The sequence below is a fragment of the Stegostoma tigrinum genome, chromosome 1 (genome assembly GCF_030684315.1).
Source record: "Stegostoma tigrinum isolate sSteTig4 chromosome 1, sSteTig4.hap1, whole genome shotgun sequence".
Taxonomy (NCBI): domain Eukaryota; kingdom Metazoa; phylum Chordata; class Chondrichthyes; order Orectolobiformes; family Stegostomatidae; genus Stegostoma; species Stegostoma tigrinum.
This window is the reverse complement of record NC_081354.1, coordinates 98,884,749-98,898,318: the sequence shown is the minus strand read 5'-3', so window position 1 is coordinate 98,898,318 and position 13,570 is coordinate 98,884,749. Positions and strand designations below refer to the sequence as shown.

The window sequence follows — 13,570 nt, the reverse complement described above, 5'->3', positions numbered from 1 at the left end:
CTTCCCCACCTCCTCAGTACTACCTGCCTGTCCACCTAGCTTTGTATCATTGGCCAACTTTGCCAGAATGCCCCCAGTCCCTTTATCCTGATCATTAATGTACAAGGTGAACAGCTGCGGCCCCAACACTGAACCCTGCGGGACAACACTTGTCACCGCTTGCCATTCCGAAAAAGAGCCTTTTATCCCAACTCTTTGCCTTCTGTCAGACAGCCAATCCTCAATTCATGCCAGTAGCTCACCTCGAACACTATGGGCCCTCACCGTGCTCATCAGCATCCCGTGAGCCACCGTATCAAATGCCTTTTGGAAGTCTAGATAGATAACATCTACTGGGTTTCCCTAGTCTACCATACTCGTTACCTCTTCAAAGAATTCTAGCAGGTGTGTCAGGCATGACCTCCCCTTACTAAATCCATGCTGACTTGTTCTAATCTGACCCTGCACTTCCAAGAATATAGAAATCTCATCCTTAACAATGGATTCTAGAATTTTACCAACTACCGAGGTTAGGCTAATCGGCCTATAATTTTCCATCTTTTGCCTTGATCCTTGCTTAAACAAGGGGGTTACAACAGCAATTTTCCAATCATCTGGGACTTTCCCAGACTCCAGTAACTTTTGAAAGATCACAACCAAAGCCTCTGCTATTTCCTCAGCCACCTCCTTCAGAACTCTAGGATGTAGCCCATCAGGGCCAGGAGATTTATCAATTTTTAGACCTTTTAGCTTTTCTAGCACTTTTTCTTCTGTAATGCCTACCATACTTAACTCTGCCCCCTGACTCTCCTTAATTGTTGGCATACTACTCATTTCTTGCACTGTGAAGACTGACGCAAAGTACTGAAGTACTTCAGTTATTTCCTTATCTCCCATCACTAGCCTTCCAGCATCAATTTGGAGCGGCCCAATATCTACTTTTGCCTCTCGTTTGTTTCTTATATATTGAAAGAAGCTTTTACTTTTGTTTCTAATATTACTAGCTAGCCTACCTTCATATGTGATCCTCTCCTTCCTTATTGCTCTCTTTGTTATACTCTGTTTGATTTAGTAGCCTTCCCAATCTTCTGATTTCCCAGTGCTCTTGGCCATTTATAGGCTGCCACCTCTTCTTTTGATATATTTCCTGACTTCCTTTGTTAGCCACAGCTGTGTAATCCCACCCCGGATAATCTTTCTTTTCTTTGGGATGAACCTCTGTACTGTGTCCTCAATTACACCCAGAAAGTCCTGCCATTGTTGCTGTACTGGCTTCCCCGCTCGGCACTGCTTCCAGTCGATTTTCGTCAATTCCTCTCTCATGCCCCTGTAATTACCTTTGTTTAACTGTAACACCATTACATCCGATTTTCCCTTCTCTCTTTCAAACTGCAGACTGAACGCGACCATAATTTGATCGCTGCCTCCGAAGTGTTCCCTTATTTTAAGGCCTTTTATAATATCTGGCACATTACATAGCACTAAGTCCAGAATAGCCTGCTCCCTTGTGTCATTTCACGTGTGTGGCAGAACAATTAAAGCAGAAAGTCCTTCCAAAAATATGAATTAATGCAATTTAAACCTTTGTCACAGAGGACCAGAGGGCTGCACTCTGATAAGAGACAACTGGTGGTTTCACCTGAGGGTCACTTTGATTCAGGGCAAGCAACAAGGCTGAAAGGTGGGATCATCATGGCGACTTCACCTGGTACAGAAATTGAACCATTGCTGTTGGTCTTGCTGTGCATTGCAAATTAGCTAAGTGAGCTAACTGATCCCCTAATGCAATGAGAACTCTACTTAATCCATTTTCTGTGCTTTATTTTTACTGCAGACAATTCTTGTTGGGGTGCTGTATGAGTTTTGCAATATCTGTTATGGGTAGCTTGGATATGTAAAAGTTGTTTCAGTGCTTATTTCTACTTGCATGTAGAAAGAGTTAATTGTAGTTGTTAGATCTTGAAGTCCTAAGTCTCTTTTGGAGGAAGAAAGGAAGTTGAAAGAAGGGCCTAGCTTTCCTGCTGCTCCTCCTCTTGGCCTGCTGTGTTCATCCAGCTCTACCCCTTGTTGTCTCAGATTCTCCAGCATCTGCAGTTCCAACTATCTCTGAAACAGTTGAAAGAAGATTTGACTTTATCAGTTTAAATAATAGAGGTTGAAGAATTCAGTTGCAATATGTATTGCTATTATAGCAACTAGACCTAGTGAAAAGAGCATTTGGGACTCCAGGTTAATGTGTTAGGGCAAATGCTTGGCAGATGCAGTACAATGTGGCTAAATGTGAAGTTCTACAATTTGCTGTGAAAAACATAAAGGTAATAAATGGTCATATTGAGAAATGTGCATGTGCAAAGTGACCTGGTACAAAAACAAAGTTATTGGAAAAGCTCAGCAAGTCTGGCAGCATCTGTGGAGGAGAAAACAGAGTTAAAGTTTCAGGTCTGATGACCTTTCCTCCAGAAAATGATCTGGTTTCTTTGACACTTGTCAGTGAAAGTAGACAGGCAGGTGCACCTAGCAATTAGGACGACAAGTTGTATGTTGGCCTTCTTGGCAAGAGGCATTGAGTTCAGAAGTAGGGATTTCTTATTGCAATCACATCGGGCCTTGGTAAGACCACACCCGCAGCAACGCGCGGAGTTTTGTTTTCCCTACCTCAGAAAGGCTTAGTTTGATGGGAGTGTAGTGGAAGTTCACTCAGCAAAAAGCAGGAGTGACAAGATTAGCGTATGAGATTGGTTTTATTGGGCCTGTATTCTCTAGAGTTTAGAAAGAGAAAGAAGGTATTGGTGGACTTTGGTGAATCAAGTGCCAGCAGGAGAAAATGTAGACCATGCTGATCATTGTGTCATTAAGTTTAGCTTGCCGAAGGCAAAGGACATGGAGCAATCCAGAGCAAAAACGTTAATTGGAGGAGGACCAATTTTCGTTAAGAATGGATCTGACTCACATAAAGTGGAATCAGAGATTAACATAGAACATTACAGCACAGTACAGGCCCTTCGGCCCTCTATGTTGTGCCGACCTGTCATTATCGATCTCAAGCCCATCTAACCTACATTATTCCATGTACGTCCGTATGCTTATCCAACGATGACTTAAATGTACCTAAAGTTGGCGAATCTACTACCGTTGCAGGCAAAGCGTTCCATTCCCTTACAACTCTGAGTAAAGAAACTACCTCTGACATCTGTCCGATATCTTTCACCCCTCAATTTAAAGCTATGCCCCCTCGTGCTTGCCGTCACCATCCTAGGAAAAAGGCTCTCCCTATCCACCCTATCTAACCCTCTGATTATTTTATATGTTTCAATTAAGTCACTTCTCAACCTTCTTCTCTCAAATGAAAACAGCCTCAAGTCCTTCCCTCGTAAGACCTTCCCTCCATACCAGGCAACATCCTAGTAAATCTGCTCTGCACCTTTTCCAAAACTTCCACATCCTTCTTATAATGCAGTGACCAGAACTGTACACATACTCCAAGTGCGGCCGCACCAGAGTTTTGCACAGCTTCACCGTAACCTCTTGGTTCCGGAACTCGATCCCTCTATTAATAAAAGCTAAAACACTGTATGCCTTCTTAACAGCCCTGTCAACCGGGGTGGCAACTTTCAAGGATCTGTGTACATGGACACCGAGATCTCTCTGCTCATCTACACTACTAAGAATCTTACCATTAACCCAGTACTTTGCCTTCTGGTTACTCCTGCCAAAGTGCATCACCTCACACTTGTCTGTATTAAACTCCATTTGCCACCTCTCAGCCCAGCTTTGCAGCTTATCTATGTCTCTCTGCAACCTACAGCATGCTTCGTCACTATCCACAACTCCACCGACCTTAGTGTTGTCTGCAAATTTACTAACCCATCCTTCTACGCCCTCATCCAGGTCATTTATAAAAATGACAGTAAATGGTTTAAAAACAAAATTGTGACTAAACGATTTCCTGCCTTTAAAGAGGGTGTTAGTTTGGGTACAGTCATGATACGTGACCGTAGGGGTAAAGGGTAGGACAAACCTATCCAGAGCTTCCTGGATGTTGAAAGAAGGAGACAGCAAAATGAAGCAGAACATGTTTGGGTACGACACATCTTGAGTAGACAATCAGTGTGAAAATCATGCTCAAAAAGATAGTGGGCACACATCAGTGCCTTTTATACTCACTCGAAAGGAATTCTGGAAGTCTGCTTTTTTTGTCAACCTGTTCAGAGATTGTGTGACATTCCTCTCGAGCAGGTGGAAGTTGAACCTGGCCCTTTGACTTAGATGTAGAGTAACTACCATTGTGCTTCATGAGCCCTTACATAAATCTGCCAAGCTTATAAATAGAAAAGGTTGATGAAAGGTGTGGGCTGATTCTGGACCTAAAACGAGATTTATATCTGAAGGCTGGTGGAATGGCTGAAGTAGTAAATAAATACATCTACTTTTGCTTCCCTTGGCAACTTGCAATTGAAGTGAGTGTTCTTAGAAGTTCACCATACTAGTTGGGATGCATATGTTGCAACATGACTGGTTGGAATATGTAAGTGAAACCCTCGTTGGAACAAAGATTGGAACTGTAAGCCCGATGTCAGCAGATCAAATCAGTTCAATCTCAGTAGTGAAAAATGCATTTAAAAGTGGCAATTTAGAAGAAACTTCATGTTGACTTGCTCAAGTATGGCTTAATTAGGGAAGGCCAACACAGATTGGAAAGGCAGCTTATGTTTAACTACATGCTGCAGTCTTTTTTTAATGAGATTACTGGGAGGGTTAGTGTAGTTGATGTGTTTTCTTTAATTCATTCAGATCGTGTAAACTTCACTGGCTGAGCCAGTATTTTGTTGCCTATGTCCTTCAACGTAATGCCGACCTTGCATGCTATTGTGCAAAAAGGTGATGGTGAGCTACCATCTTGAACTGTCACATTCTAATTTGATATAGGTATACGCAAGGGTTTAGAATGAGAGGCAATATTTTTGAAACTTCTGATCCTATGTTTCATGGTTTTATAACTTCCAAATTCTCTACATAATCATTTCCTTCCAGAATGCTCAGTGGGTTCTCTACTAGATATTTGAGTGGAGGCCTGACCAGTTTCCCTTGATCACTAACCTTGAACATTTCCCTCAGTGAAAAATTTATTCTTTAACTTATCTTACTTACTCTAAAAAGTGTTGTTCCTGTTACTGCCATGAGAGCTTGCTGTGCTGATCTTTTTATTGGATATGTTCAGTATTTCAGTTTTTATTCTACTCAGGTTTGCTCTCACTCTTCTGTTACATTGTGTTGATGTTCCTGCTCTTGTCCTACTTCTTCAACTTGATTTACGATTTTCCACCCTTCTTTTATGGCCCATCTCTGATTCTTCCCTTCCCTTGCTTGACTCCTATCTCTGTTTCTGGAGTAATGCTATTGTCGTATCTGTTAGATATCCACTTGGTCGCGATGACATTACCATTCTTCTTGCATTCTGCACCCTGTGAGGATTCTATTCCATTGTTCTGATGATGTAGTCTTCCACAGTCGTTCTTGAAAGATGACTTCCCAACCGCCCCCCACCAAAATTTCCCCCTTCCTGATCCCCTGCCCCTTGTTCATTCCCATAAACCGCCATCGAGTTACTAGGCTCCTCACCTTCTATTCCACTCGCCTCTATTCAGTAGATTATTAACTACAATTTCCGGCATATCCAGTGTGATACCACCACCAAATATGACTTCTCTTCCCCTTGCTTTTCACTATGCCAATGAAATGTTTGCTGCGGGACACCTGATCTCCTCAATCACCTCAGTTCTCCAACTCTCTTACATGCAACAATAGGAGACACAATACCTGTACTTTTATCACCACCTTCTGATGCCAGGCCCCAAGCATTCCTTACAGGTGAACCACAGTTTTTCATGTACTACTCTAAATTTACTCTGAAATATTCATGGCTCACAATTTATCATCTAGATGTTGGAGAAACCAAACAGGTTGTTTAACTGACTAAGTGATGAAAGCTATCAACAACAGTACTACCAAGCAGCACTTGCTTAGCAATAACCTGTTCATGTCATACCTAGTTCGGCTTCTGGCAGGGCCATTCAGCTCCTGACATCTTTACAGGTTTGTTTCAAGTGTGGTCAAAAGAGCTGAAATCAGGGCTACATTTGACCTAATGTGGCATCAAGGAACCCTAATGAAACTGGAGTCCGGGGAATCGGAGGGAAAACTGCTGGTTTGAGTTATGGTTGGCTAAAAGGAAGGTGGTTGTTTTTGACATCTGTCATCTCCATTCCAGTCCCCCCTCAATATATTTCAGTCAACCTGTTCAGTCATGTTATGACACACATCATCTTCCTAGTTCAGAGGTGGGGGCAATACCACTGAAACGGAAGAGCCAAGGTTCCTCGGTAGGGTTCTAGGTCCAACCATCTTGAGTTGCTTCATCAATGACTTTCCCTCCATGATAAGGTCAGAAGTTGAGATGTTCACTGATGATTGCATAACGGTTAGTACCATTTGCACTGACTCCGATATTGAAGTAGTCCATATCCAAATGCAGCAAGACCTGGACAATATCCAGGCTTGGGCTGAAAGGTGAAAAGTGGCACACTCTTCACACAAAAGCCAGGCAATGACCATTTCCAACAGGAGGAAACCTGACCACCATGCCTTGATATTCAATGGTGTTATCATCATTAATTCCTCCAATGTCAGCATCCTGAAGGTTACCATTGACTAGAAAATGAACTGAGCTTGCCATTTCAATACAGTGGCCTCGAGCAGCTAAGAGTCTAGGAGCGCTGCAGTGAATAATTCATCTCCTGTCCACCATCAAGGCACAAATTGGGAGTGCGATGGAATACCCCTGACTTGCTTGGATCACTGCCCCTCCAGTACCACTCAAGATGGTAGACACCAACTGGGCAAAGCAGCCACTTAAATGGTGCCACATCCACTCCCTCTACCATCACCGATGTGCAGTAGCAGCAGTGTGTACTACCTACAAGATGCACTAAAGGAATTTGCTAAGGTTCCTTCGACTTAACCTTCCAAATCAATGATAATTCCATCAAGAAGGACAAGGGCCACGGGTACACGGGAACACCACAACTTGCGGATTCTCACCAAGTCACTTACCATTCTGATTTGGCAAAGTATCACCATTCCTTCAATATTATTGGGTCAAAATCCTGAAATTCTTTCCTTCATGGCATTATGGTTGTACCCTCAATACATGGGCCGCAGCAGTTCAAAAAGGCAGCTCACCACCTTCTCAAGGCCATCTAGGGATGGCAAATAAATGCTGGCCACCAATGCCCGTATCCTTTGAATTTAAATAATTGCTTTGTGGAACACTCTATGGCATAATCTTGTAATTCATGTGGTTTCTCATTTTAATTGTCGACCTAGCTGTTAGGCTGATATTTCTGGCCTGTGCTTTCTGATGAGGCTCAATGTAAATGAGGCACAGCACCTAGTCTTCACTCATGACAGTCTGGATGATGTGCGTACACCAGAATCAGCTTCATCCTATTTAAGGCCACTTTTGGTGAATTGGTTCTTTTTAAATAAGTACAACAATGACTGTAAATTTATTTTCTTCATCTTCGTTCCAGGATAAGTCTTTGCATTTACTACTTTCCACCTTCTTTTCTAATCAAATCATCTGAGATCAGTTTTCATAGTGTAACAGGTTGAACCATTTCACTCCCTTTGGAAGGAAAGATCAAAGTCTTATTGCCATGAAGTCCAGCAACAGACAGTCCCTCTTCGTTGTTGTGGAGGTCACCATGCAAAAAATCAGAAATGTTTCCTGTAGTATGCTTGTGTATGTGGTGTGGAAGCTGTGCTTTCTTCTTGGCCCCAAACCTGACCTATATCCCATTTGGACAACATCGCTGCAATCAGACTCTGCAAATGACAGATCCCATCACCTAGAAAACCTAAGTTGGACTTTACTGTTTTGTTCTTGAATGCTGTCTGTCTCTCCCAATTATTTGGGTATCTTGCTTTCTTGGTTCTTTGTTCTAATTCCTTGTCATGTTAGTATAAATCTTCCCCAATTGTATGAGCAAGTTATCAACAAATTACATCTGAAAGAGTCCAAATCAATCAACCTGTCTACGCAGGTTGCATTTCCTACAGCATGATTTTATTGTCCCAGGAATTGAAAGCCCTCCAGCTGCGCTACTCCTCTCACCAGACATCATCTTCTGTCTTTCAATTTTTATACCCACGAGCAAGGTGGGTAGCCCTTGAAATGAACCAGAGGTGGTTATTTTCAGGAGAAACTCAGCAGGTCTGACAGCAACTGTTGAGAAAGGAAAAAACAGTTAACATCTTGAGTCCAGACCCTCTTCAGAGCTTTGTTTTTTGTTTTTTTTTCCTTTCCATTTGATGTGGTCAGATCTACTGAGCTTCTCCAGCGTTTTCTGTTTTATTTCACACTTTTTGCATCTGCACTATTTTGCTTTTATTATTTCTAAGATCCTGATTGCTAGATTCTTTAGCTCCCTAAAATCTACCTGTAGGATCTCATTGCTTTTTGTACCAGCATCGTCGGTAGCAATGCGAGTCATGTCTGCTGATTACTCAGTCTTCCTACTCTGAATCCCAAAATGCCCACTTGACACGAGGAGGGCAATATGCCATTCTGAATTCTTGTCTGCGGCCATAGAAAAGCTTGTCCATTCCACCAACAATCCCCTAACATTCTGTCCCCATATTTCCTCCTTCCCTCCATACATCTCAACCAACTGTGGTACTGCAGACTTGAGGATTTGACTGCACTTTGGAGAGGAACCAACTCTGTCACCAACATTCTGAAGTATGACATGTACTCAGATGAATGCCCGATCATCCTTGACTTCTCAATGATCACGCATTTCTGCTTCTCCCTGCACACATTAAGCTATGAAATGACCTACTCCAGAGACATGCAAGCCATGAAACATTCACCCCTGTGGTTGCACCAACTTCCTTAAAGTTTGGTACCTTAACCTTTAACTGCTGTGGTTAATAGCAATCCCTGTGCACATTGCTTTGAAATTCCCACATGTTACTGGATGTGAGCTTCACATCACTGAGGTTCCCTCGAATTTCTTTTTATTGTTTGGTTAGCCAAACTTAATGAAAATAAGTTGGGACTCTATGAGGGCCCACAAAGTTAGAATAAAAATAACTAGTCAGTCCCTTCCCTTGTGTCAATATTTTCATTACCCTTGCCACGTTTTCCATCATTTACATATGCACTTCAATGACTGAACTCCTCCAAACCTCTGGCCAGTCTTGTACATTTGAACCCTCTGTAAATGTGAGGTCATTTAGGCCTGTGACCTACTTTGCACCAAATGCTGTTCACTCGTCCTCCCCCATGCTGCTTGGTCCACATTGGATTCTGGCCAAACAGTATCTTGATTTTTAAAATTATTGATTCACCGTGGTCCTGCCTTTAAGCTGTTTAGGCTATTTGCTCTGGAATTTCCTCCCTCAATCTCACTACCTCTCTGCGTTTGCTTTCCCCTTTATGCTTCAACTTAAAAATACCTTTCTAGGCTTTTAGTAATTTGCTTCAATATCTCCTAATGTTGCTCTGTGTCATGTTTTATCGTGCCCCAGAAATGATTTAGGACATTTTGTTAGAGATGTGAAAAAAATACAAGCTGTTCTTGTTTCAAATAAGGCATGTGCTGGAATGTTGTTTATTTAAAGATTACATGCCGTAAAAGTCCAAGAAAGTTTTGGATCTAAGTTGTTTCATAAGTCAGAATAATTTCATTTCTTCTCTTCCCTGCACTTCTACGTCATAAAGAATTAACTTTAAATACTAAGTGTTAAGTTGTGTGCATTTAGCATTTCAGAATTTTTTTGTTTTTCTTTTCATTTTACCATCCCTTGCAGAAAATAGTTTGAATTTAATTTTGGAATTTGCACTTGACAATGTGTTTGTTGCTGTACAGATGGTGGTTAAAACTTTCATGGATATGGACCAGGACTCTGAAGATGAAAAGCAGCAATATCTTCCATTGGCTTTGCATTTGGCTTCGGAATTCTTTCTCAGGAATCCCAATAAAGATGTTCGTTTGCTTGTGGCATGCTGTCTGGCTGATATCTTCAGAATCTATGCTCCAGAAGCTCCGTATACATCTCATGACAAACTTAAGGTAAATAGTGATTGTTGAAACTGAAGCACTCATAGACTAAAGTCAGAATTTGGTGTTCATTCACAGAATGCGTTATTTTCTTTGACCGTTATGTTTGTTTGACAGTTTGATTTCTGTGTTCTCTATCACAGAAGTCACTTATTGGGGCTTTCGCTTGTATTTCAAGATTTTAGCTGCCTGAGAGAGGCAAAGTTTGCAGGCTTATTGAGCAAACTGACCGTGGTACTGTGGTATAAAAGGCCGTTCAAGGGGCGTGTGGGAGTTAAGACACGGTCTCCAGTGAGACCAAGAATTTTTAAGGTTGCCTTGCCTGCTGGCTGTTAGATTTAGCCCTTGTGGCTGCGAGGAGGACTTGGGAGATGGAGGATCAATTTGTAATGGTCCATGTAGGATCCACCAACATTGGTAGAACCAGACTGATGCTAATCTGAGAGAGTTTGAGAAGGTAAGGTTGCAAGTAAAATGCAGAATCTCACCAGCAATAATCTTGTAATTCTTGGTTGGGCCAAGTGCAAATTAGAAAAAGAAAATAAATAAGTAGTTGACAAAATGGTGTAACTGCCAGGCGTTTCATTTCATCTGCCAGTGGCACTAATACAGGGGAAAGAGAAAACTATTTGATTTGAATGATCTGTATTTAAGCTGGAATGCACCACTGTTCAAATCAATAGAACACAGAAGCAAGCAGATAGGCTTGAAACTCAAGAAGTGGACTCAGTGAGAGGATTCAGTAAAAAATATTTTCAAACAGAGTAAGAGAAATGTCGAGCTTATAGAACAGAGCTATGAGTAGAAATAAGCAGGGTGGATCAGAAATGGACACAGTGTAGCATAATTAAATAGGACAGTGGGAACTCCAATGATGTCGGGGAGAAAATGGAAATAAATTAAAACTAAAGCAAAAAATCTGAATGCGTGAAGCGCCTCAGCAAAGGCAATAAATTAATAATGGGTGGAAAAGAATTGGTTTGATTTATTTGTTACTGCAGTGAAACCAAGGTTAAAAACTAAAATTCCAGGCATTTTGACTTTCAGAAGAAATAGACAAAATGGAATTTGGAAGGGCTGTAACCCTGTTTTGAAAGGACAACAGTGACAAAAAAAACCACAGGACTCTGGCACGTCATGATTTTCTAAGCTAATCAATTTGGTGGAACTAAAAATAGCAAGGGGTAGAAAGCTCTTACGACAATAATCTATTTGTCTTGAACAATGGCTATAGTATCAATTTATATCTGTTCATCCCAGTTAAGTTTCTAATAAATAGTAATCCCAGGAAGTTGGTGGGGAAACTTAGTGATGGTCATGCTAATGAGTGTTATGGGGAACTGGTTAGATTAAAAATCCATGACACTTGTGCAGCAAGATGCTTCAAAGCTTTCATCAGTCCTAGACCGAACGTTATCGCGTTTTTGCTTCAAATAGCCATGGCTTCAGTATCTGGAATGTTCTGGATGATAATGAATATCACAATCATCAGCAAAATTCAGCACCTCTGACCATATAAGAGAGGGAAATTTATCGAGTAAGCAGTTGAAGAAATGTGTGTGTCTGAGACAAAACCTTGATGAAACACCTATAGTGATGTTCTGGAGCTGAGCTGATTCCTTTGAGCTATAACCGACCAGTCAACCCTGGTTCAGTGACGGGTGCAGGAGGGCGTGCCAGGAGCAGCACTAGGTGTACCTTAAAAATGAGGTGTTAACCTGTGAAACAGGACTATGTGTGTGCCAAGCAGTATAAGCAGCAAGTGATATACAGAGTTAAGCAGTCCCACAACCAACAGATCAGACCTAAGCTCTGCAGTCTTGCCGCATCCAGATTTGCTAATGGTGGTGGATAATTAAACAGCCTACTGGAGAAGGGGGCTCAACAAATATCGCCTCCTCACTGATGGAAGAGCCCAACACATCAGTGCAAATTTTGAGGGAGCAGCATTCACAGCAATCATCTGCCAGAAGTGCTGAATGGAAGATCTGTCTTGGTCTCCTCCAGTGGTCTCCAGCATCACCAATGCCAGTCTTCATCCAATTTGATTCACTGTAAGTGACATCAATAAACTGTTAGCCACTGCAGAGACAATGGGCTACGACACCATTTCAGCAATATTGCTGAAGACTTGTGCTTCAGAACTTGCACTCCCCTAAGCTAACCTTTACAGTACAGCTGTGACGCTGGCATGTACCTGACAAGTCGCAAATTGCTCAGAACATAGAACATTACAGCACAGTACAGGCCTTTCGGCCCTCGATATTGTGCCGACCTGCCATACCAATCTGAAGCCCATCTAACCGACACTATTCCACGTACGCCCATATACTTGTCCAATGATGCCTTAAATGTACCTAAAATTGGCGAATCTACTACCATTGCAGGCAAAGTGTTTCATTCCCTTACTACTCTCTGAGTAAAGACACCACCTCTGACATCTGTCCGAGATCTTTCACCCCTCAATTTAAAGCTATGCCCCCTTGTGCTCGCCGTCACCATCCTATCTAATCCTCTGATTATCTTATATGTTTCAATTAAGTCACCTCTCAATCTTCTTCTCTCTAACGAAAACAGCCTCAAGTCCCTCAGCCTTTACTCGTAAGACCTTCCCTCCATACCTGGCAACATCCTAGTAAATCTCCTCTGCACACTTTCCAAAGCTTCCACATCCTTCTTATAATGTGGTGACCAGAACTGTACGCAATACTCCAAGTGCGGCCGCACCAGAGTTTAGTACAGCTGCAGCATAACCTCTTGGTTCCGGAACTCGATCCCTCTATTAATAAAAGCTAAAACACTGTATGTCTTCTTAACAGCCCTGTCAACCTGGGTGACAACTTTCAACGATCTGTGTACATGGACACCGAGATCTCTCTGCTCATCTACACTACCAAGAATCTTACCATTAACCCAGTACTTTGCCTTCCGGTTACTCCTGCCAAAGTGCATCACCTCACACTTGTCTGCATTAAACTCATTTTTGCCACCTCTCAGCCCAGCTCTGCAGCTTATCTATGTCTCTCTGCAACCTACAGCATCCTTTGTCACTATCCACAACTCCACCGACCTTAGTGTTGTCTGCAAATTTACTAACCCATCCTTCTACGCCCTCATCCAGGTCATTTATAAAAATGACAAACAGCAGTGGACCCAACACCGACCCTTGCGGGATACCGGAAGGTAACTGGTCTCCAGAATGAACATTTCCCATCAACTACCACCCTCTGTCTACTTTCAGCAAGCCAATTTCCGATCCAAACTGCTATATCTCCCACAATTCCATTCCTCCGCATGTTGTACAATAGCCTATTGTGGGGAACCTTATCAAACGCCTTGCTGAAATCCATATACACCACATCAACCGGTTCACTCTCTACCTGTTTGGTCACCTTCTGAAAGAACTCAATAAGGTTTGTGAGGCACGACCTTCCCTTCACATAACTGTGCTGACTATCCCTAATCAA

General features: G+C 42.1%; 1 protein-coding gene across 10 annotated transcripts in view; it reads left to right on the top strand.

The window, feature by feature from the left end:
- Nucleotides 1–13,570, top strand: part of pds5a (PDS5 cohesin associated factor A) — a 237,414-nt gene that overhangs the window by 41,830 nt on the left and 182,014 nt on the right. For all 10 annotated transcript variants that reach the window (XM_048542485.2, XM_048542549.2, XM_048542541.2 and 7 more), the window contains exon 3: nucleotides 9,912–10,115. In XM_048542485.2, the coding sequence (XP_048398442.1) occupies nucleotides 9,912–10,115 (204 nt within the window). The remainder of the gene's footprint in view (nucleotides 1–9,911; nucleotides 10,116–13,570) is intronic.